This window comes from Hipposideros armiger, unplaced genomic scaffold (genome assembly GCF_001890085.2).
Source record: "Hipposideros armiger isolate ML-2016 unplaced genomic scaffold, ASM189008v1 scaffold_323, whole genome shotgun sequence".
NCBI classification, from domain to species: Eukaryota; Metazoa; Chordata; class Mammalia; order Chiroptera; family Hipposideridae; genus Hipposideros; species Hipposideros armiger.
In genome coordinates, this window is record NW_017731673.1 from 632,592 (window position 1) to 658,647 (window position 26,056).

Consider the following 26,056-nt stretch of genomic DNA (forward strand, 5'->3'; position numbering starts at 1 on the left):
CAACATTATTGACTATATTCCCCATGCTGTACATTACATCCCCATGACTTATTTGTTTTATACCTGGAAATTTGGACCTCTATTCGTCTTCCCCTTTCCCTCCCTTTGTAAATTTATTAATTAGAGTTGATATTCAATCTTATTTTATATTAATTTCCGGTGTACATCATACCAGTTAGACATTTATATAATTTAAGAGTGATCCCCCTGACTAGTCTAATACCCACTGAGCACTATTCATAATTATTATAATATCATTGACTATATTCCCTATGCTTTACTTTACATCCCCATGACAATTTTGTAATTTGCACTTTCTAATCCCTTCACCTTTTTCACCCTGCCCCCAACCCCCTCCCATCTATCACCTCAACAAACCAGGTACCCATCTGACACCACACATAGTTATTTCAATATTATTGACTATATTTATTATGTTTTACCCTACATTCCCATATTATTACATAACAGCCAATTTGTATTTCTCAATCCCTTCCCCTTTTTTTACCCACAACCCCAACCCACGCTCCCATCTGGAAATCATCAAAATGTTTTCTGTATCTATGAGTTTGTTTCTGTTTTGTTTGTTAATTTTGTTCTTAGATTTCACATATAAGTGAAATCACGTTGCATCTTTCTCTTTCTGACATATTTCACTTAGCACAATTCCCTCCAGGTCCATCCATGCTGCTGCAGATAGCAAGAACCCATTCCCTTTCATGGCTGAGCAATATTCCATTGTACATATGTACCACCTCCTCTTTATCCATTTTTCCATCAACAGACAACCAGGCTGCCTCCACATCTTGAGCATTGTAAATAATGCTGCAATGAACCTATGGATGCACATGTCACCTTGAAGTAGCAAATGTATCAGAGCACACCGAGACCAGTCGCTACCCGCCTGGGGCCCATGGACTCTGATAGTTTTCCAACAAATAGTGCAATGTGGGAGGGGCTGCCTGCTAAAGGAGAAAATACCTCTGATGGTGCCCGAGTTGGGTGGGGCAGGGTCCCAGTGAGTCAGCAGGGCAAAGCAGTGGAGTTCACCAGGCCAATCAGATTCAGATTTGGCCTGTGGGGGCGGGCTCAACACCGGAAAGATGGTGTCCACCTGCCTGCCGGCTGAACCGGAAAACAACTCACCAGGAAAATGCTGACTGGTGCCCCCTGAAGGCACACACCTCAGTCTGTCCCCCGTATGCCTCCGACAGCCCCCAGGCACCGTCCCTCTGCTGAAGCCCAAGGTGAGTGCTTGTGAGCGAGTGAGTTTGTGCAGGGGCACTTTAAGAGGACATTTGGGTTTTCCACAGCTTTCTGTCTCACCCAGGCAGTTGGAATCCCCACTCTTTTCCACAGCCAGATGTTGTGGGGGCTCTTCTTCTCAGCACCAGCACTCTGGGTTGGAGAGCCTGGTGTGGGGGGCTGGGGTCCCTCACTCTCCGGGGGAACCTCCACAACCGAGATATCCCTCCTGGTTCTCAACCACCACAGGGAGATTTGGGGCGCATTCTGTGTCTCTGCCCCCCTACCAGTATCAATGTGGCTTTTTTATATCTTTAGTCATAGGACTTTTGTTCGGCTAGACTTCAGATGGTTCTCCAGGTTGGTTGTTCTACAATTTTAATGTGTTCTCAGAAAGACGCAGGCACAGTGTTTATGTACTCCGCCATCTTAGATCTCTCTTCTGGTCTCTTTGCATAGGGACTGTACTAAGATCATCAAATGGGTTAAGTTTTTCCATTGAAACTTTTTATTTGAAGTGCAACTTGTAGACAGGAAATGTAATAAGAATCAAAATGTGTAAGATAAATATTTAAAAATCTTTCTAAGATTAATGAAGAAAAATGATGTAATATAAATTTTCTGGAAATAGTTTCCAGAAACGAATGTTTAAAAGGTTATATAACCTAGTCATGTACTTGAGGTTTTTAATTTTTAAAAAATTATGTAGGGGTAATGTTAAGAAATAGAAAATATATTGAAGAAAAAGGATACCATCCAGGTTTCTTTTATTTTTAATAGAATCACAGGTAGCATTCTTTTATTAAAAGTGTCTGTTTTAAAAGTGTCTGTATTAAAAGTGTCTTGCCTTATTTCCAGAAGTGCACCTCTATCTCATTGACCATGGCTTGGTTATTTTTGTTGTTCTCACAGCAGTGTCTTAACTAAAGGAAGTGCTCAATATAATTCTGGTAAATTGTTTAAGTTTATGGAAGTATCAAATTTCATGATATAGTCAAGGTACAAGAAGTAGTAAGTGTGACAAAAATGTGTGGTGCATGGAGTAGTAAGAGATAAGGATGAACAAGTAAGCCTGGTATAAATTGTAAAATCCCTTGAAAAATACAGTAATAAATGTTTTATTCTATATGCAATGGGGAAAAACATGGAAGCTTTTCCGTCATAGGCTTCACTTGATCAGATCTGTGATTTAGAAAGTGTTTTGGGTACAGGGTACAAAATGGATGGGACAAATGAAAGTAGGAAGAAGAATAAGCTGTCAGTAGTGGAACAGGTATAACTTATGATGAAGAGCTGAATGAGAAAGTGGCAAAGGGACACGTCAGAGGTATTTTAGAGGCAAAATCAAGAGGATTTGGTTGCTACTTGGATGTGACTAAGGAACATGCTGATGACTTGAAGATGCTTCCTGAAATGGGGTAGATACAATGGTTGTTCAGTTCAGATTTCGAGAAACTTGGAGTTCCTAATATACACTTGTGAGGTAAATTACTAGCAATACTCACACACGCATACACACATACATACACACACACACACACACACACACACACACTCCTAATTATAATGATAAAAACTGAGGTTTTCCCATTTTGTCACTTTTATGTGCTCTAATGTTTTTCTTTAATTTTTTTTAACCTTGTATATTCAGGGATTTTCTGCACTGGAAAAAAATGAAACTTGTTTTTGAACATACGTTCAGTTAAACTCCTTGGGTGAGGGGCTTTTTACACTAATAGCAACGGGAGGATTTTGCTTCACATCCTCCCCCCATACTTCAAACATCTCCATAACCACAAGCATTCTACCCATTGTTTTGCTCATAGTAGGAATCTGAGACATATTTAACTAATCTCATTTGAACTCATGGTAATCTGCATTATCTAGCAGGTTCTATGAAATACATGATAGCATATTACCAATATTCAAGTATTTTGAGTACAATAAAATGCACAATACTAAAACTTTAGTAAATATGAGTTACTTCTATTTACTTAATTGCTTTGGAAAAGATCAGTTATCTCTCAATGTTGGTTGACAGGAATGCCAATATACAGAGTTCTGGTAAATACAACACATAATGAGTTATCCCTTGAAATTGTAGGATGTTAATGTATTAAAAATTATTTTAGGGTCCTTGATAATGTTAAAGAAATCAGTAGCACCTGCTGACAAAAGCGCTTCAAAAAATATCAGAGGATATGTTATTGCAATGCAGAAACAACTTTATTTATAGGTATTTCACTTAATACAGATTACACATACTTTATGCACTGAAATTACATCAAATACAACCAATGTTAGTATCTATATGTATTCCAGTTTAAAGATGCTCTATAATATTCATTCTAATATGAGTATTCACACAAAAACCTGTTGATTCTTTTTTAAAATCACAGCCAAAAATAACAAAGCAAATACAAATTTTCAAAATGACTGTTGTAAATGCTCTTGTATTGTAAATCTTCACAACTTTAATGTTACAGTTTTTCTTCAATTGTCATTCTTAGTATTAGCTCCACTCAAAAAGAGAAGTGATAATAAATTGTACACAATGCCCAATATGAATACTGAACCTATCCTCATAAACATTTCCATGATTACATCAATCCATAGTTCACATTGAGCTATTTATAAAAATGTATGTGTATATATACATATATAAGTGCATATGCATGTATATGCTTAAGGTAAATCCATATCTTAGCCTTTTAATGGAAACATAAACCCACAAATTTGCAGACATGAAAATGACAATCTGACATTGTACAGACAGACACTAACAGAGAACTACTTATCTCTTTTTTGATTTCATAGTTACTAAAATTAAATAAGGTATTAACACAAAATTAGATGATTATTTTAATGGATTATTTTGTATATGTTTAAGCTATACCAACTGAGCGGAAGTTGAATTATGAAGAAAAATTTATCTTAGCTTTTTTTGTGTGGAAAATAAGTGGAATATACACTGGTACTTATATAGTCAAAATCAATTTAAAATTGTAATGTATAATTTAATGTTACTGGATCTGTGATCATTCAGAAAACAGAAACTTTATGAAGAGGAGTACTACAGTTACATTAGAAGCAAAAAAATATGTTAAAAGTAAAAAAACACATAAGCACATATTCAGATGCACTGAATATGACAGGAGTTTTATGAAATGAATGTTGATGTGTAGGATGATATAAGAAATGCAGAATGATTATAATTTGGAAGTGAGGAATAACAGTTTAAAAGGAGAGAGAATAACATTATAAATGTAGATGTGTAATCTTTAAAGAAGTTGTCTTTATATTCAACTTTATATCACTTTTCTGCTAGAAATTTGACAAACATAAATATACACACATATGCAAGCATATGTGTGCTTATACCTACACTAACCCATTTTAATCCCACTATATTAGAATTACTTAAACATCAAATTAGAATTTCTGTAGACATACAATTAAGTATACTAATTTCTAGAGTTTGGTGTGTTTATCTTTCAATTCTCACACCTAAAAAGACTTAATTGTACATTCCTCGTCATTTCAATAATTGTGTTCTTTTTGAAATAAATGTGTATATAGTCTTATAAACAGCTAAAATTTATATATGTAAAGTTCAATTGTAGCACCGTGTGGAATTTTGTTGTTAAATGTTATCACTCTCGATTCAGATGATAACTTCGTATAGCATGTCAAACTCTTTTTATCTATGTAAAGTGAAACAAATTATTATTCTGTAGCATTAAATAAAGTTCATGTCTATAAAGTCAAGCCATTTTGTCAGGTAGAGAAAATATCCCCATCATCAATGAAAAATTGTATTTTACCACCAGATGTTTTAGCACCATGTAGACAAAGCCATGATACCTATCTGGAAGAGAACTCAGCACATTTTCTTGAATAACTAACTGTATTGTATGAAAAAATGTAATTATTCAATCTAAACAGAGTAAATGATGTATACAATTTTCTGCAAAAAAGGCACTCAATATGTAGTTCTCAATGACATGATCAAATGAATAAAATTAATAATGAAATATAACCTCTAACTTAGGAATTGATATATTAGTTTTCCAAAATCATGGAACTCCATTTTTGTGTATTTTTCCCACCTTGAATATGAGACCAGGTCTGTGTTTACATACCAAAGAGCTGGTTAAATAAGTTTTTTTTTTTTTTAATTTTAATGATTTCAAAGTTGTAACACTGAACAGCTATTTGAGCTGTATGTTTGGACTGCTGAAAATATTTTTGTGTAAAGTGACAATGTTTATGATCAATTCTCTTTAGTTATAAAGTGTTATTAAAATGGTGATCTGTATTGATTTTGAAATGGAGGTTAGAACTAATATGTAATAAGACAAGTAATTACATTTTAAAGTTTATTTTATGGATTTCTGAAAAGAATAATTTTCACCACAGTTGCATATTCATTTACTTCTACTTACCACCAAATACAGTAGAAGTATTACTTAAACTTTTATCTAATTGAGTATCTAATGAAAACATTATTTTGTTAGCTAATGCTTTTGTCAAATATTAAGACAAAAAGAATAAAAATGATTTTAACTGCATTTCAAAGAGAATAACATTTTATGAAGTAAATCAATGAATGATTAATAAATATAAGGCTTCAGGACAAGGGAGAAAAGTGCAAATATTTCTAGAATACCCATTGAAATACTTCATTTTCATTATTACGTCAATTTGACTATCTGAAACCTAATGAAATATGATTTTTTTGACTTGACAAAAAAAGTTTTACACCCAATTAAATAGTACCTTTATATGTGTGGATAATTAAATATAATTAACCACTTAAAAAGGGACAGTTAAAGTGATTTTAATTGAGACTATCTATTGGGTTGTCAGAAAAGTCATGACGTATTTTTTCTACGTCTTTCATTGCAAAAACACATCATGACTTTTCCGACAACCCAATAGAATATTAAAAAGGTAGGAGTTGGTTATGAGAATAGTTGAAAATAATTAAGTAACTTGCTTGTTCATTCTAAGGAAATTTTGGGCAGAAATTTAGATGGCATTCTTTTTAATTAAAAATGTTTTTATCTCGGGGGCCGGCCGAGTGGCTCAGTTGGTTAACAGGTCACTCAAGAGTGCGAGCTCTGAGCAACAGTGGTTCGATGCCTGGCCCAAGCTGAGCTGCCGCTGAGCTGCCAACAGGTGGCAGGATGACTCCGCTTAAAAAAAAAAAAGTTTTTTTCTCAAAACTTGATATTTTCACTTCAGGGAGGTTTGTCTCCTAGTGGAGATATGTAGTGGGATTCTGTATTACACTTTCAGCTCATCAAACTATACTATTACATGAATTTGTCCAATCACACATCTATAAAAATAAGATGCATAGAAGATACATCAGTTATCACCATGTGTAAAAATTTTTGCATGCATAGTTTGTAATATAAAAGAACAGAAAAATTCTGTAATTTTAAAGTGCACCACTTCCAAGGTTATAGAGCCTTTAAACAAAATTACTAAGTGAGTTATAAGGAAGAACATACTGATATCACTTGAAATAAAATTGGATAATTTTAAGTGTTCTCCTAAAACCTATCTACAATTTCCTAAATTTTACAATGAATGTCTATTGCATATACAATAAAAATAAAATCCTTTGACTATTCTATAATTTAAAAAGTCTACTTCAAGTTCTAAAAGCCCCCTGAAACCATGGATGTCAGGTATACACACCCATAAAACATGGAAAATCAAATTTCACAATATATCTTTTTAAAAATAATAATTATATACAACACATACAGCTTTATATTATCACAGCACCTTGGAATATGCTAGAAACCTAAATCTAAATATTTAAAATAGACAAAACCAAGCTTCACAAAATCTAAGAAAACCTATCTATTACACAAGAGCACCTATAAGAAGTATTTACAGAGTGTGACTTAAGTTCATGTAAGATTTCTTTAGATCTGCTTATCTTGTAATATTTCTGTTGAGATCAGGCTTCATATCATACCTAGCTTGACACGCAATTTAAAAATCTAATTAAACTGTGATGAGTGCAGGCAACAAAATAGTAAAGTGAGGCAGTATTATTTTGTGTTGAAATGAAAAGATGAGTAAAAATCCTGTGCAAAATTGTGGTGGTTGATTGAATCTAAATTCAACTTTTAAAAATTATTCTAAAGTATATGCGTTCCCATTGATAATGTAGACAGGGTAGCCCCCCCACACACACACACACACTAAAACAGAAGATGAATACATAAAAGATTAATTAATAGAATTAAAATTGTTCATACATTTTAAAATTTAAAACACTGAAAATAAAAATAATTTAAGAAATGTAATGGCTTGAATATCCTACTTATAAAAATAAACTTTTATATTTAAAGTAAAATGGTGGAATGTATATTATCACTTTTTTAAATTTATGCACTATGGATTTTAATCAAAGGAAAATAATACTTTTTTGAGTATTTGCAGGGATGAAAATATGAAGCACATTGTAGTTCATCAATTAGATAGTTTACTTATTTTTCACTAGACTAAGTTCACTAAAAGTTTATTTTTTAAAAATCTGTGATTACTACTCTTAAGATTTGCATTCCTTCTGTTTTTCTCTATTCACTAAGAAGAATAAGAACCAGAGAAACCATCAAGGACATTTCATTGGGAATATTCCAGGAGTCCATTAATGCCAAAACAAAGATGATAAGGTATCTGAGACCTGATAAGCCAAACATGTAATAATAATTAAACTAAAAATGCCACCAAATCAATTCATAAATGGGAATCAAGGATGAAAATATATTTTTGTTCTTTATGGCTTTTGAGGAAAACTAGTTTCAGTGTCATCCATATTGTTCTCAAATGGTAATATTATTTCCTCAAGCATGAGCAAGGGTAGTTAATAGGCAAAAGCAGAATCAATTTTCATATATGACCCATTTTAAATATGGTTAAATCTCAATCGTCATTGGTTTATATGGGTAAATATTTTAGCCTCAAAGAACAGGAAAGAAATCAGTTTAGAAGTTCCTTTCTCATAGAAGTTGTATTCTGAGAAATGGAGTCATAACTTTAACAACAAAGTTACTATTTTTATCTTCTACAAAGATGACACCCAAGAAAATATTGAATATATTTTTAGAAATTCTGGATAACTATTTCAAGGCATTTTCATCTTGATATACACAGAAGAGTGATTAAGAGTTTTTCTTATTACAGTCATATTTGAAGGGTCACTGAAATGGAAGAAAAATGAGGTGTTCTCCCTTAGCTCACAGCGTGTGTGCAGAAAACTAGAAACCAGGGTGGTCATGACACAAGGAATTAAAATTTATATAATTTATATAATAATACATGTGCCAATGGTGATGAAGCCACAGTTGTTTATTATGGGACTTTGAAGTACTGCTTCATTTTCTTGGGCATCATTTTATTCACAATTTAATCAAGACTGGATTTTGGAAACTCCTACTCTTAGTACCTGCAGGGCACCGATTCTAGTGGTATAATAAGTTGGCTCAGTTTTGACATTCTGTAGAATGATTAAAATTAAACTTGAAATACTTTATCAGAAAAAAGTGAGAAAGGGATTATAAAGTTATTCTATTATAAAGTTATTCTATGTGAATAACTTTCACAAAGGTAAATTTTAATTTAAAGTGTTTTTCTACAACAGTTGTTTATAAGTATGTAAGACAATATTGTAACTTACATGACATTTCTCATTACCAATAAAATAGTTACACTCACAGTCATTATAATTAACTGAGTGATGTTTAAAAAGCCAGATAGCAAATATATTCAAGGAACCTGACAGTATTGGAGGTACAAAGAGTTCTGTATTGAGTAAATGGGAATGCTAAATTTTAACAGAAGCCTGTTTAAAATATTACCTATATATCAAAAATGCAAGAACTACACTAGAGCATAAACTTCTTCTAAATACCTTTACATCAAAGAACACATCAAATAATACACTAATTTTATATACATACATAATTGACCAAATCCTATTCACACTTTGCAAGGTAAAACAATATACATCAAAGCATCTAAGAAACATATATTAGTCTTGATTATAAAGGTCCTTTATACTCCCCTTTATGTCCCAAGAAATCATGTTTTTTGTTTTGTTTTGTTTTTAATTCTGTTAGTAGTGTTAGTAAGTCATAAGCAGGTTAAAGAATACAAGGGAAGATTGGACGTGTCATTCTTTCCTCAATAGAATGTAATTCACATTCTATTTGAAGCATTCATTCATTTGTGTAGGAAATGAATTAACCGACATACTGTGAAAAATGAGTTAATTTTAAAGGACAAATTACTCAAAGCAATGAAATATATTCAGTAATTTAATGCCAGAGAAACAAAATAGATCTGTTTAGATGTGACTCTAGTACCTTATATTTTCCTAGGAAGTTTCAAAATTGATAAAATCTTTTAAAATATACTATCTAAATCCTTGTTTCCACTTTCATATGACTGGGGTTATGTTTCATTACACAAAAAATATCAATACTTTTTTTCAAAATATGAGGGAGTATAAAGAACTTTACATTCTCCTTTTGATAAATAAAAATAAAAACTTCAGTGTTTATAGAAAAAGGAAACATGATTACAACAAAAATATTTTTTAATGATTAAAGTAGTGGAACATGATTACAATCAATATAAAAACCCAATAAGATTATTTTATATCATCCAACTTTTAAACAGAGTGATGGGTAATTAAAATGTTCTCAACAACACTATTTTAGTGAATATTTCAAACAAAAAAACCTGAAGTGTTTTTTTGTTGTTTGTTTTAGTCTTAAAAAAATATCTTGCCCTGAATGCCTTTCAGAGGGTAGAGCTTGGATAGTTCAGCTTCACTTCCAAACTCCCCGAGATGATGTTTAATCCCTTCAGCAATCAGACAGGGCAAGTAATTCCATGTTTCATGATTGAAATAGGAACCATCAGTTTGTACACCAGGATAACATTATATTACATCACAGTTGTTCACATTCAGAGGAAACAAAGGGAGAAACAGCATGATAAAGCTCATTTATTATGCTACACTGTTTCTTCCACAAATTTTAAATTTTGATTGGGAGATTACAGCTAAAGTACGCATAAGGTTCAATGGGGTTTAAGGTAATTTTTGTTTTGCTTGCCTTTATAATTGAAAATCCAAATTAGAAAATTAATGATCTTAGACAAATTTTGAAATCACAAATCACTGGAGTTTTTTGGAAGGGGTATGAAATTATGTTGTTCCTAGAAAGTTATATCTCACTGCAGATTTCAATAGTTGATGTCCTGGAATCGGTCTAGGACAAGAAAAATAACACATTATCAAAATCAGATGGATGTGTTCTTGGAGTCTTAGTTGCCAAGCATGCTACATGGATAAAATTCAAATTACTAAAATATAGATGCACAAAATCAAAGTTAATGAATTTAACAGTAGTGAATACAAATCCTATTTCAATCTAATGCAGACTCCTGTTACCATTTTGAATCCATGTATAATACCTACAGGCAGGGTTTACATCCATGAATTATAACCATCCAAACCTCCCATCATTCTTTTACCTCATTTCCGAAACTGCAACACTATTCCAACTCCAATCACATAAATTTGTTAGACTTATTTTTTTCTTTTTTCCTTTCCTTTCTTTTTGGTTTTTAGAAATGAAGTACCTCAAATACATGTCTAAGACAGTGACTGGTACATAGAGGGCCCTCAAAAAATGGTGCTTCCATTTTTACTTTCCTCTATTTTTCAAGTGTATAGTATTCACAATATTTTAATGGGAAAACTGTGTTAAGTAAGACATGGTTTTGGCAGTATATCTCTTTTATAAAACAATTATCAAAATTGATTCTAAAATGGTGACACTGTTTTCCTAGAGTCATGCCAACCAAATGCTATCTACTTGCTCTGAAAGATATTAATTGAAGGTAAACTGTAAAATCATCTTTAAATTTCATGTTTTTCATTTCTACTACAATATGTACAAAAATGACTTCCAGAATACTTCTAAAAATTTCTACCAAGAAGGAGCATCATGTTCCCCAGGTATAAATGCCTTTTTTTTCCCAATAGAGACATTTCTATCCAAAAAATATTCCATATTTTTTCTGAATACCAGAGTCATAAAAAACATAGAAAATATTTGACCCCCGTTTTAAAACACGAAATATCTGCTAAATCCTCTTATATCTTACAGCCTAATAGAACCATTTCCTTTCATTTTCATTTTCAGATGAGTAATAAATTAAATGTAAAAATAACCATAAACTCCCCCTATTAAAATACACTTTTTTCTTTGTTTAAAATCAATTTGAATATTTCTGGCCTTCTGCTAGCAGTAGTATTTTATTCCGCTGTCAAAATTTCCCTAAGGAACAATGAATTTTTATTTTATTTTATTTATCACTCATCTTGTCACATTCTGCAACATCAGTGAATATAAGATGCCACTCCTGGCATTAATCAGAAATTAAAGAGTGCATAGAAAGGGTTAAAAACATTGCAATTGCAAATGTAGCACAAAATATAAGGAGCCAAGTTTTTTAGTATCATATTAATCTGCCTAAGTTCACCAATTCACGTCCAGAATATATTTAGTAATTAATCTGAACCAACTGTGAACCAAAGACATAAAATATACAATTTACCTGGTTTTAAGATGTGAAAAAATAGAATAAGTCACCTGAGAACTCACTGATTCTAAGATTGTCCTTTTAGCTAATAAAAACCTAATGATAACCAAAAACTTATTCTCATTACCATTTAATTTTCATAATTTGCCTGTCTCATGAAGTTACTTGTCTGTGTTTAGGAAAATATCTCTTTGTTAAAAAAACCAAAGATGCCATCATGGAAAAACTTATTAATGTTATTGAGTTTTTGAAGGTTACAAAATACCTAAAAAATAAAAAGAGAAGGATATTTGGAAAATATTTCAATTCTTTTCCTTCATCCACACCTTGCTTACTATATATATAGGGTCTGACAATGAAGTTCACGAACTTTGTTGCAACCATGTTGCTAACCATTTTTTACATCAGAGGAACTATTCATTATGAATTTGTGCCAACTGGACAAACAGTTAACCAAGTTTACTATTTGGAAGTGCTGAAAAGGCTGCTTGAAAAAGTTAGACTACCTTAACATGTCACTAACAATTCATGGCTCTTGCATCACAATAATGCACCAGCTCACAATGCACTGTCTATGAGGGAGTTTTTAGCCAGTCAACAAATAACTGTATTGGGACACCATCCCTACTCACCTGATCTGGCCCCCAATGACTTCTTTCTTTACACAAAAATAAAGGAAATATTGAAAAGAAGACATTTTGATGACATTCAAGACATCAAGTGTAGTACGACGACAGCTCTGATGGCTATTCCAGAAAAATAGTTCCAAAATTACTTTGAAGGGTGGATTAAGCACTGGCGTCAGTGCATTGCTTCCCAAGGGGAGTACTTCAGAGGTGGCTGTAGTGATACTCAGCAATGAGGTATGTAGCACTTTTTCTAGGAAATGTTTGCGAACTTAATTGTCAGCCCCCATATACTCAAGTAAAATAAGTTTATCTTATCGAATATCTCCATGCCTTCAAAAACAGGTGAAACCAGAACTTCCTCTTTTAACAAACTTCATGGGCCAATCTATTAAAAATGATGATATGCAGATGTAATTCACAAACCTCACCCTTTGTATAAGTTGTTAAGCAAGTCACAATTTTAGTCCAAGGGAAAGTGCTATTAGAATACACAACACACATATAGTGTTATTCATAAAGGATGCTTTTCTGTTGAAAAATGTTACCAATGAACAGAATAATAACAACATCAATCAGAAAACGAGAGTGCCCTTTTCAATGGTTACATAGGAACAAAAACACACCCAGAGGAAATGTTAGGCATCTATTGTATTGTTTGTCATCATCTAAGATACACTGAAGTAGGAAAACATGGGGCTCATTGGAATTATACAAACAAGCACTGTCCTCTAAGTCATTCAAAGCATAACAGAAATTCTAGAGACTAGGGTTCTATTTTATCATTTGCAACAGCTTAGCTATGAACGTATAGTAACAAAAATGCATCCACAATTGAATTAGTATCTTACCTTCACTGTGTGCTTAAGAGAGAAGAATTAATGTTATTGTATAATTTAACTATGCATATCCTTCAATGACCTCAATTTGTAAAACCATTTCTTAAAATATGGTAAATTATTTTCATTGTTATTTTGAATCCTGATAAGCTTCGTTAATATCTCTAACTTTGGTGAGAGGAAACCTGTACTGACTTTCACATTACTACCACTTTGTTAACCCTGAATAGGTTTCAAAGTCTTTCATTCACTGAAACTGGGATGAGAATCTGTTTAAAAGTTACACAAACAAAATAATAATGCCAACATGTAGCATGACTTTGAGAAAAAAAAAGTAGATAAACTCCATCATTTGACTTTATTAAGGAAATAACCAGATTTAAATCATTTAATTTACTTATGAATTTTGAGATAAATTTTTGTTCATTTCTCCATGGATTACAGATAAAAAGCACTGTCTAAACTTTTGTTTTCCTAAATTTACTGGGTTTTAAATTATTGTACACAGATTTCTTGGGTCTTAATATGCACATATTTTCCTTCAGGTCCATTAGAGAAAGAAAACATATTTCATTTTCGTAAGTCATTATATTTTAAGAATGTATCCTGAAAGGCTCTCAATACCTTGCATAAATATGCAAAAACTTAAATGAATATCTAAAATACAGATCTCTTACATATTTCATTCTCTGGCTTGAAGATGAGAGTGAGTAGCAAGACTTCATTTTTCTAATGCTATTCTTGTTACATTGTGTGAATATAGATTTTATGAACCACAATAATGGTGAGTTCCTAATCTGAAAATAACACTCTGTTTTCATTGTGGGGGTTGGGGGCATGGTGGATAGGGAGAATATCTTGATGTTATTTGAGTATCTTGGGCAGATACAGATTTTCCCAAGTGAAGATGGGATTCTCAACACCATTAAGACCTCCTTACCATATTCTAAAAAACTTCACTGTGATGTATCTAGCTAACCCTGACTGTTCTGATCCTCATGCACACCATGGTACTGAGGACAGTGCCATGACCCTTTATTTTGGAGTTTGTCCAGTATATTCTCTAGCAAGAAGTGTCATACTGCCATCTACAGACAACATTGGCCCTATTATAATCACCATTCTAACCAAGTTTCCCTACAATCAGGAGTTATTTGTTGTCATTTTTCTACCAAACCTAAAATGAATATATGTATCTATCTGGATACTTCTGCAAAATATGATCATTTTGATCCCTTGTTGAATCAATAGATTCTGAAAAGTTTTACTTCAATTGAAAATAATTTAAAAAACTAAAATAAAGCTTAAAAGGTTAGTTAGAAACTGGGATTACCTACCGGTCTGGTGTGCACAGACACAGGGGTCTTGAAAGTTGTCACCGGATAGCTGCACTCAGAAACGCTGTAGGGATCAGAACTGCTGGAGGAGCACTTGGAGATGGAATCACAGGCCACGAAGGTGTTATCAAGAGGCAGTTCCTGGATGATGTGGTGCTTTGAATTCAGGGGTGTTTCTGGCTGGATCTGGAAGGCAGGCTGTGGAGAGGCAGATTTGTAGTGCCGAGCCAAATCAGGGCTGTCAGGCTTGAAAGTGGTAGGTGTGGTGCCCCAGTTGTACTTGCCCATGGTTTGCTCTTCCAGCTCAATTGGAAGGTCTAGTGTGACGCTGTTTCCGTCATTGTCAGCGTCATCTGCCTTAGTTTCCTCTATTGTGACAAAATTAAGCAGCAAGTTCTTAGGGGCATGTTTCTTCTTCTTCTTCTTCTTTTTCTTCATCATTATCATCTGCCTATTTTCTGGGTTTGGTGTAACCCATTCAGAATTCTGCTTGTTTTTCTGAGCAGCCTTAAGGTGTGGTGATTGGTGGCATCTTACTACGGCAGTGATGAAAATAACAAGGATGACAGTTATGGTGCCAGCAACAATGGCAACCATGATCTTGACATAGTCAGTGGTTGGTGAGGATGCATCAGCTATCTCAATATTTTGGGTTACTGGTGTTTCAATGTTTTTGCGCACCATTTCATTAATCAGTGTAGTATTGGTCACTGACTCATTCACAAATAAATTAACAATTACAGCATTGAAGAGAGAATCAGGCTGTCCTAAGTCCTTAGCTTTGACTACCAGTCTGTGTAAACCAAGGTCTGCAAGAACACATTTCTCCTTCATTGTAATGTTGCCTGTTGTTTGGTCAATCATAAACAGACCTCTTGTGTTTCCTCCTACAATGCTGTAACGAAGCTCTGCATTCATGCCAGTGTCATTGTCAGTAGCAACTACCGTGAAGACCACTGTGCCTGGATTAGTGGATGGTGGAACCAATTCATAGGAGTAGTTGGAAGAAGGGACAAGAAACACTGGTTTGTTGTCATTGACATCAACCACATTTATGGTCACTTTGGCTGTTGAAGAACGTGATACCCTACCGCCATCCTCAGCCTTTACATAGAAAGTATAAGATTCTTGTTTCTCCCTATCAAATGAAATATTTGGTCTGATGACACCAGTCTGTGGATCAATGGTGAAGTCATCATTCACATCTACAATGGAGAGAGTGACTGCAGAATTTTCTCCATAATCAGGATCAGTTACAGTGATTAGTCCTACTGTTCCATGCCTTGGAAGGTTTTCTGGGACATAGAAGTTGTACTCATTGTGAGTGAAAATCGGACTGTTGTCATTCTGATCAAGAACCGTCACTAAAACTGTGACATTGGTTATTAAAGGTGGCATTCCGTTATCTTTTGCCAGAACTGTGAAGTTGTATTTTTCCTGTTTTTCTCTATCAAGTTTCTTCACTGCAGTCAGAATGCCTGTACGACGGTCCAGGTTGAATTCAGGTGGAGCATCAATGTCTAGCAGGTAACTAATCTCAGCATTACGCCCAGTGTCTGCATCCGTTGCACTTATTTTTGTCAACTGGGCATCAGGATAGTTATTCTCAAGAACGGAAACACTTATGAAAGGCTGGGTAAAAACTGGAGCATTGTCATTTTCATCTTTTACTTTGACAAGGAGCATGGATGACTGATTCAAAGGAGGTTTGCCAGCATCTGCGGCCAGTAATTTAATGGCATATTCTCTTGTGGACTCAAAGTCAAGATATGCAGCAGTCTCTAGGAGGAACTGATTACTGAATACTGGCCTTAATCTGAAAGGGACATCATGATCTGTGAAGCATGTCACCCTACCGTTATGGTCAGCATCCTTATCTGTCACTGTTATGAGAGCAATTTTGGTGTTGAGTGGAGCATTTTCTGAAAGAACCACAGTGCCATTGATTGGATTGATGATGTATCTTATGTCAATTGATGGGACGTTGTCATTGATATCTGTTACATTTACTATCACCATTGCTCTTGCTGGCATCAATCCACCATCACTTGCCAAAACCAGTAACTTGTGATTTGGTGATTCCTCCCTATCCAGTGGTTCTTTGATTGTGATAAGCCCGGTGGTGGTGTTGAGGTGAAACAGCCTCTTGGCAATGTTGGAAACTAGATTGCTGAAATAGAAGTGAATCTTGGCATTTTCACCTATGTCGGCATCTGTGGCATGGAGCTGTGTCACTGAAGTACCTACAGGAGCATTTTCTGGTATACTGACTTCAATCTCATTCTCCTTGAACACTGGGTGGTTATCATTTATATCAGCAACACTGACTTGCAAAATAGCAGTACTGGATCTTTGAGGAAAGCCACCATCTTCAACCTTTAGTTTCATTACATATGTATCCTTCTCTTCCCTATCTAACTCCTTTTGAACGATCAGTTGTGGCATCTTGTCTCCTTCTGGTGTTTCAATGATATCAAGCCCAAAAATGTTTTGACCCTGGAAAATACAGAATGAAACATTTAACTTATGTTATTATGTAATGAGACACATTCTCAATTTCTTGAAGCCATATGACATAAGATTAGCTCAGAAATAGATGTCAGAAGACTTAAGTTCTAAGTCCCAAATTCTGCCTATAACCAATATTATGACTACAAGCAAGTTGCTTAACATCTCTAGGCATTTGTAAAATTAAAGAGTTGTGCTAGAAAATATTCTGAGGGCTTTTAAAGCTGTAGCACTTTGTGATAATACACTTGATCTTAGCCAAAAGGCCGAGAAGCGATTGTAGCACTTTGTGATAATGAATGTAACTCATTTATGTAAACTACAATATTAAAGTTTTCCAAAGGACCAAGTATGTACATTTTTAAAAAAGAATTATCCCTAAGTTTCACACGATGAATGACGTTGTAAGTAAATTAACCATGGTTACTCCAAATGAATTGAAATATTTCACTGTAGATTTCAGTTGTCCGGGATGCTTTTTCACCATCAAAAGTAACAACCAAGTATAAAATATTCATTCATCCAAGACAGTAGTACATATATCACATCTAATAAATGCAGCTAAAACCTTTGCTGCAGGGAGAAAATGAAACTCTAAGATTATAACCTTGTGTAAAATATACAGAATTTCCTCTTTCTTTTTTTCCTATAGGAACAAGTGTTGAAAATAAATTTTTCTTGGAGATTAACAACATATTATTTGATTAACTTATTTTGTTTTAATGAGTAAGCACAATGGACTGAAACTCACATACCAAAATGTCAAATTGGATATAGCACCTATATGCTCTTTAAGCCCATTAAAATCAGATTATGTGAATGTTTAAAGAAGTCTCTGGTGGTTGAACTACCTAAGGTGCTTCAATTAACATAAGCTTGTAAAATACTTAATCAGTGTGCATGGGCTCTCTTAGGTGCTGCTGCTTATCAGTGCGCAAAGGGTCTCATACTCTTAAGTTTTTTAATAGTCAAATAGTTTAATGGTGATAAGGATCAATTTATCAAAATGAATTAAATAAAAAAATTTTAAATCCCCCTCTCTGAACTACAATAAGATAAACCCTGCCCAGATAAATAGTTATCTTTCTAGCTGACTAAAGAGTAGTGTTGACTGGCTGTCAAGGGCAGTACTATTCAGCATTACTGTATCACTTTGACAGACATGAACATGATATCATTGTAAAGAAAAGATCAGATGAAGACCTTAAGATTCTTTAGGTGATGATTTATGAACCCATGCACACACCAAAAACACATGTGTGCGTGCGCACACACACACACAGAGTGTTTACTTCTTCAGTAAATTTTTTTTGACATAAAAGTTGCTGACATGTGGCAAAGATCAGTTATCGATCTCATATTTATGTGCTGTGTCATAGAAGAACAGGATAAAATCTTAGGTATTTTTTTAATTAAAATTTATTGGGGAGATAATAGTAAAATTACATAGGTTTCAGGTGTACAATTATGTAATACATCATCTTTATATCACATTGTGTGTTCACCACCCAGTCAGTTCTCCTTCCATCACCATACTTGTATATTTGACCCCGTTTTAGGTTTTTCTTTTTTTTTCATAGTTTTGTCATACCAATTTGTAAAACAAGATCCTAAAATTTAGCAACTATACATTATATCAGGTTTTTAGGGACCACTAGAATATTTAAGATTATATGGTTATAATACCTTTAGTAATTTACAGAAGTGTTATAATTGTCTATAAATAATATATACAATTCTCAAGTACAATCATCTTTTTCCTTATGAATTGTTTGAAGATATTTCTGCAAATTTATTTTTTGTGCCGAGATTCACTTATACTTTTACTCAAATCCAGAACCATAATATATATTGGTGGAAGAATTAGATGTTTATTATGAAATTTAAAGTGGTATTTCAGATATAATGAATTAAAATCATCAGTTTGCTCCAATGTTATTAAAAAAAAGTCATATGAAATAGTCAATCTATATTGGTTATCTTGTTTTTGTTTCATACAACTAAAATGAACGTTATGTTAATATTTCATTCATATAAACTGATAAACAATCTGCCTTTTCTTTTAATAAAGTATATAGCAAGGAAAACATTTGTCATGTCATATTTACTTACAAGTGTGAAAGTTAGCAAACTGAAATCTATTCTTCAACTGTGTATTTTAAGAAAAATGTAATTTTATAACAATAATATTAAATATAAATAAATACAGTATTTGCTATTATAATTTGATAAAAAATTAGTGATTAATGATCGTTTTATTTTTGTAATGATATTTCAAAATGCTTTTAGGAAGGTTCAAATCTAAATGTCTCATGTATGGATAGAAAAAATAGTTTCTAAATTATGCTTCATAAAAATTCATGGCACTTAAGACAATTTTGTTAATTCTTGGCATGCCAACATTCAGTGGCTAATATGGTCACACCATTCTTCAAGGCACTGGGAATATGGTAGTAAGTGAATACAGTTTACTAATGTAATGAAAACTAAATTCTAGCTAAGATGAGAGAAATTCAGTAACAATCTAAGTATTTAATGGTGGTATTGATATTAACTGATTTATATTAAGAGAATAATTTTATTTTCAATAAGAGCTATTAAGGGAGATGAAGTAATTTAGAGGTTACATAAGGGGAAACTAGTATATATAATATAGTATGAAATGAACAAGTAATAGAGGAGATCAGAAACATGGCAACATGAGGAGTCCCCCTTGATCGCTCCCCTTGAAGTTTCAACAAGTTGAAGACCTATACTTCAACAAAGGTTTCCCTGGGCAATACACAAACACATTGGGAGATCTGCACATCGAAACATCTGAAGGTGGGAAAATTGGGGCAAACGGGAGAGGAGGGAAGGGAGAAAATCAGAGACGGCTGTCCTAGATGCAGCCCAGAGTTCACTGTGGCCCCCAGATACAGAAGGATTCAGGCTGCAGCTGCACTCTTTGTGGTTCTGAGCATTCCTGCCTGAGTGATCGGCATATAATATGGCTGAACCCAGCAATCAGTGGCAGAGAACAACTGACAAAGGCAAAATACAGAAGTGCAACAGCTGTGGTCTAGCAGCCTGCAATGCCAGGTAGAAAACAAAGCCTTGGAGCCTGGCCACCTCCTCCCAGCCTACCAGAGCAAGCAGCTGGCCCAGCGGAAACTGTAGAAAGGAGTGTCAGATTAAAGAGCAGACTATCTACAGCCCTCAGAACTGGACAGAGAGTTCCTGAGTGGCAGACACAAACTGCAGCTAATTCCCATGACAAGGGAGGGGACATAGGGGTGAGGCATTCATTACTTGGAGGAGAACAAAAACACAAACACACCAGCTGCCTCATCTAACCCACTTCACCACCACTTTTCCTGGCTGATCACAGCAGGGGCACCAAGGGCTGCTGAGATGCACAGCTCTGTATCTGGCTGCAGGGGCAGCACTAAAATTTCAAGGGCTCAGAACCCCATTGCTCACCACATCCTCTCATGGGGGTGGTGCTCTAAGACCGAGGCAACACAATCACAGAGCAGACACCCACTTCCCCAGGAAATCTGCCACCCTGAAAAGCTAGAAAACGACAAGAGAAAATAAAATGCTGTAGCACCACCTACTAGAAGACAAAAGAAAGACCTTTCTGTATCAACTTACTGCAGAATTCATCCCCTCAGAGGCCTAGGAAGAGAAATAATGTATCAATTATCATGAACAACCAAGGTAACATGGCAGCTCACAAAGAAAATTAAAAATCTCCAGAAAATAAACTTAAATACATGGAAATATGTGACATAAATGATAGAGAATCCAAGATTACATTAATGGAAAAACTCAACGAGATGCAAGAAAAGTCATATAGGCAGTTTAAAGAAATCAGAAATAAAATTAATGAAAAAAATGAATATTTTACCAAAGCAACTGAAATTTAAAAAAATAATCAAATAGAAAGTATGGAGCCAAAGAACTCAATAAAAGAGATGACGACTCAAATAAGCAGCTTAGGAAACACAGCTGACCAGATACAAGAAAGAATTAGTGATATCAAAGATAGAACTTTGGAAATGACACAGATGGAAGAGAGACTTGAGACTTAAAAGAAATGAAAGAAATGTGAAAGAGCTATCTGACAGCATCAGAAAGAGCAATATAAGAATAGTGGGTATATCAGAAGGAGAAGAGATGGAGAAGGGAACAGAGAGCCTACTCAAACAGTCAACAAGAAATTCCCAAACCTGTAAAAAGTACTGGATCCTTGAATCCAAGAGGCAAACAGAAAACCTGATTATCTCCACCCTATAAGGCCTTCTACAAGGAACATTATATTGATGCTGTCAAACATTAATGACAAAGAAAGAATTCTCAAGGTAACTATATAAAAGAACTCAGTAACCTACAAAGGAAATTCCATCATCTTATAAGATTTTTCAGCAGAAACACTACAAGCTAGAAGTGAGTGGAATCAAATATTCAAATTATTGAAAGAGAGACATTACAAGCTAAGAATAATATATGCAGCAAAATTATCCATTCAATATGAAGGAATAATAAAGACCTTCCCAGATATACACAACTGAGGAAATTTTCCACCACAAGGCCTGCATTACAGGAAATATTGAAGGGGGTCATTCTACCTGAAACAAAAAGACAAAAAGACACAAAATTATGAGTAACAGACTAACAGACAGACAGAAGCAGGAAATGGCAACCCATACTTAGAATAAGGCACTAATCATATAAGTATAACATAGAAGTTATGGGGGCATAAAACATAAAAAGAAAGAGAAGACGACAATTTGCTATGGTAACTAAGAAATGAACTCACAACATAAATAGAGATACTGTGTGACAACAAAAACATAAAAGGAAGTGGGTAAAGGTCTGAATTTGCAAAGGGGAATGGAGATAATATGCATGCTGAAGAAAAAGTACTACTGTATATATGAAACTTTCTTTTACATAAGCTTCATGGAAACAACTCAAAAAACAATCCAGAACTGAGACACATAACATAAAACAGGAAACAGAAGAAAAACAATCATAGAATACCACCAAACTAAAATAACAGACAGAAACAGAAAGGCAAAGAAACAATGGAGACAATGAGCTACCAGAAAACATAAAATAAAATGACTATAAGAAATCCTCACATATCAATAATCAACTAAAATGTAAATGAACTGAATTCATCAATAAAAAGGCAGAGTAGCAGATTAAATAAAAAAACTAAAACCCAACTGTATGCTGCTTTCAAGAGACACATCTCAGCTTCAAGGACAAATATAGACTCAAAGTGAAAGGATGGAAAATAATAATCCAAGCAAATACCATCCAGAGAAAAGTGGGTGTAGCCATACTTATATCTGACAAAATAGTCTTCAGGATAAAAGAAGTAACAAAGACAAAGATGGACATTTCACAATGATAAAGTAGACAAGAAGCAAGAAGACATAACACATCTTAATATATATGCTCCCAATCAGAGAGCACCAAATTATATAAAGCAACTAACTAACAAAACTAGAAGGACAAACTGACAAAAGTAGAATTATAGTAAGAGACCTAAGTACCCCACTGACAGCTATTGATAGATCAATCATCCAAATGGAAAATCAATATGGAAATATCAGCCTTAAATGACACATTAGATGAAACAGAAATGATCAACAGTTACAGTGTCTTTCATTCTAGAACACCAGATTATACATTCTTCTCTAGTGCACATAGAGATACTCAAGACTAAGCCATATATTGGGACACAAAACTAGCCTCAGCAAATTTAAAAAGGTTGAACTTATAGCAAGCATATTCTACAAACACAGAGCTTTGAAACTGAAGATCAACTGCTGAAAGAAAGCAGGAAAAACCCAATTATGTGGAGATGAAACAGCATGCTACTAAAGAACGCCTGGATCAAATAAAAAAAATTAAAAGAGAGATCAAAAGATACATAGAAATATATGAGAATGAAAATACAACCTCTCAAAACTATTGGGATGCTGTGAAAGCCATATTAAGAGGGAAATTTATATTACAGGCCTATCTCAAGAAACAAGAAAAGTTCCAAATAAACAACCTAACATTACATCTTAAAGAACTAGAAAAAGAAGAACAAATAAAACCCAAAGTCAGCAGAAGGAAGGACATAATAAAAAATAGAGCAGAATTAAATGAAACAGAGAACAAAAAGGCAGGATAAAAAATTAATGCAACAAAGAGCTGGTTCTTTGAAAAGATAAATAAAATTGACAAACCCCTGGCTAGACTCACTAAGGAAAAAAAAGAAAAGACACAAATAAACAAAATCAGAAATGTAACAGGAGAAGTTGCTACAGATACCATGGAAATTCAAAGGAACATACAAGAATAGTATGAAAGACTATATGGTACCAAATTTAATAACCTAGAATTGATAATTTCTTAGAAATATATAACTCTCCTAGATTGAATCACAAAGAACTGGAAAGTCTAAATAGACCCATCAATGGTAAGGAAATTGAAAAAAAATCATTCAAAACCTCCCCAAAAGCAAAAGTCCAGGACCAGATGACTTCACTAGTGAATTCTACCAAACATTCAAAGATGATTAATACCTGTCCTTCTCAAACTCTTCTAAAAAATTATAGAACAGGCAGTACTTCCTAACTCACTTCATGAAGTTAACATTATCCTAACACCTGGTAAGGATACCACAAGTAAAGGAAAATAGTGACCAATATCTCTGATGAATACAAATACAATAATCCTAATCAAAATATTAGTAAATTTAATACTACAACACATTAAAAAGATTACACATCACAAAGAAGTCAGGAACATTCCTGGGGCACACAGATATTTCAACATGTGCAAATTGATGAGGTATGCCACATAAAATAAAGAATAAAAATCACATGATTATATCAATAGATGCAGAAAAAGCATTTGACAAGATACATTATCTATTTATGATTAAAACACATAATAAAATTGGTATACAAGGAAAGTACCTCAACATAATAAAGGCCATATATGACAAACCCTCAGGTTATATCATACTTAATGGTGAAAAACTAAAAGTTTTTTTCTGTAAGACCAAGAACAAGACAGGGATGCCCCCTGACCCCACTGTTATTCAAAATAATATTGGAAATCCTAGGCAGAGCAATCAGGCAAGAGAAAGAAATAAAAGTCATCCAAATTGGGAATGAAGAAGTCAAATTGTCCCTCTTATTAGATGAAATGGTTCTTTATAGAAAACCCTAAAGACTCCAATAAAAAACTAATAGAAACAAACAAATACAGCATAGTTGTAGGATACAAAATCAGTGTATAATAATCCATCAAATTCATATATACTCATAATGAAATTTCAGAAAACGAAATGAAAATAATTCCTTTTACAATTGCAACAAAAAGAATGATATACCTAGGAATAAACTTAACAAAAATGTGATGGAACTATACACTGGAAAATATAAGACATTATTATAAGAAATTGAAGAAGACACAAAGAAATGGAAAGATGTGTGTTCATGGATTGGAAGAATCAGCATAGTTACAATTATCATATTATCCAAAGCAATACTTAACAGATTTAATGCAATCCCCATAAAAATCCCAATGGTGTTTTTTCAAGAAATAGAACCAAAAAAATCATCAGATTTGTATGGAATCTTAAAAGACCCGGACTAGACAAATCAACCCTGAGAAAAAAAGAACAAAGGCTGGAAGTATCACACTCTCTGACTTAAATTTTACTTCAAAGTGACAACCAAAACAGCATAGTATTGAGAGAAAAACAGACACACAGACCAATGGAATAGAATTGAGAACCCAGAAATAAACCCACATATATATGGGCGGATAATTTTCAACAAAGGAGCCAAAAACATACAATGGAGAAAGGAAGGCCTCTTCAATAAATGGTGCTGGGAAAATTGGAAAGCCACGTGCAAAATAATGAAATTAGACAGCTTTCTGTCATCACACACCAAAATTAACTCAAAAAGGATCAAAGGCCTAAATATAAGAACTTAATAAATTGCACAGAAGGAAACATAGGTACTAAAGTTATGCATGTTGGGTTCAGAGAGGATTTTATGAATTTGACCTGAAAGGCAAGGTAAGTATAAGCAAAAATAAATGAATGGGGCTATATCAAACTAAAAAGCTTCTGCACAGCAAAAGAAACCATCAAGAAGCAAAGAGGAAACCAACTAGATGGGACATATTTGCAAGCAACACCTCCAATAACAGGCTGATATCCAAAATATATAAAGAACTCATACAACTCAACAACAATAAAACAAACAATCCAATTAAAAAATGGGCAGAGGAACTGAACAGACACTTCTCCCAAGAAGACATACAATTGGCCAACGGATATATAAAAAAATGCTCACTAGCTATTAGGGAAATGCACATCAAAACCACAATGAGATACCACCTCACACCTGTTAAAATACCTATGATCAACAAGACCAGGAATAACAAGAGTTGGAGAGGTTGTGGAGGAAAAGGAATCCTTATACAGTGCTGGTGGGAATGTATATTGGTATAGCCATCATGGAAAACAGTATGAAAATTCCTCAAAAAATTAAGAATAGGATTACCATATGACCCAGAAACCCACCTTCTGAGTATCTACCCCAAAAATCTTAAAATGATTTTCTATAAGGATCTATGTACCCCTATGTTCATTGCATCATTATTCATGGTGGCTAAGGCATGGAAACAAGCAAAGTGTCCTTCAGTAGATGATTGGATAAAGATGTGGAATATACAAGGTCAGACAATTAAGTTAGTGAACTCATCCTAGAAAAAGTGCGACATACCTCATTGCTGAATATCATTCCGGTCACCTTAGAAGTACTCCCCTTAGGAAGCTATGCACTGATGC

At 33.8% G+C, this 26,056-nt stretch overlaps 1 protein-coding gene across 1 annotated transcript in view; it reads right to left on the minus strand.

Annotated features, from left to right (window-relative positions):
• Positions 1-9,963: 9,963 nt before the first annotated feature.
• Positions 9,964-26,056, minus strand: part of LOC109392288 (protocadherin-11 X-linked-like) — a 101,389-nt gene continuing 85,296 nt past the window's right edge. The window contains 2 exon segments of the mRNA XM_019660640.1: positions 9,964-10,547; positions 14,689-17,184. Of these exon segments, the coding sequence (XP_019516185.1) occupies positions 10,503-10,547; positions 14,689-17,184 (2,541 nt within the window). The 3' untranslated portion in view covers positions 9,964-10,502.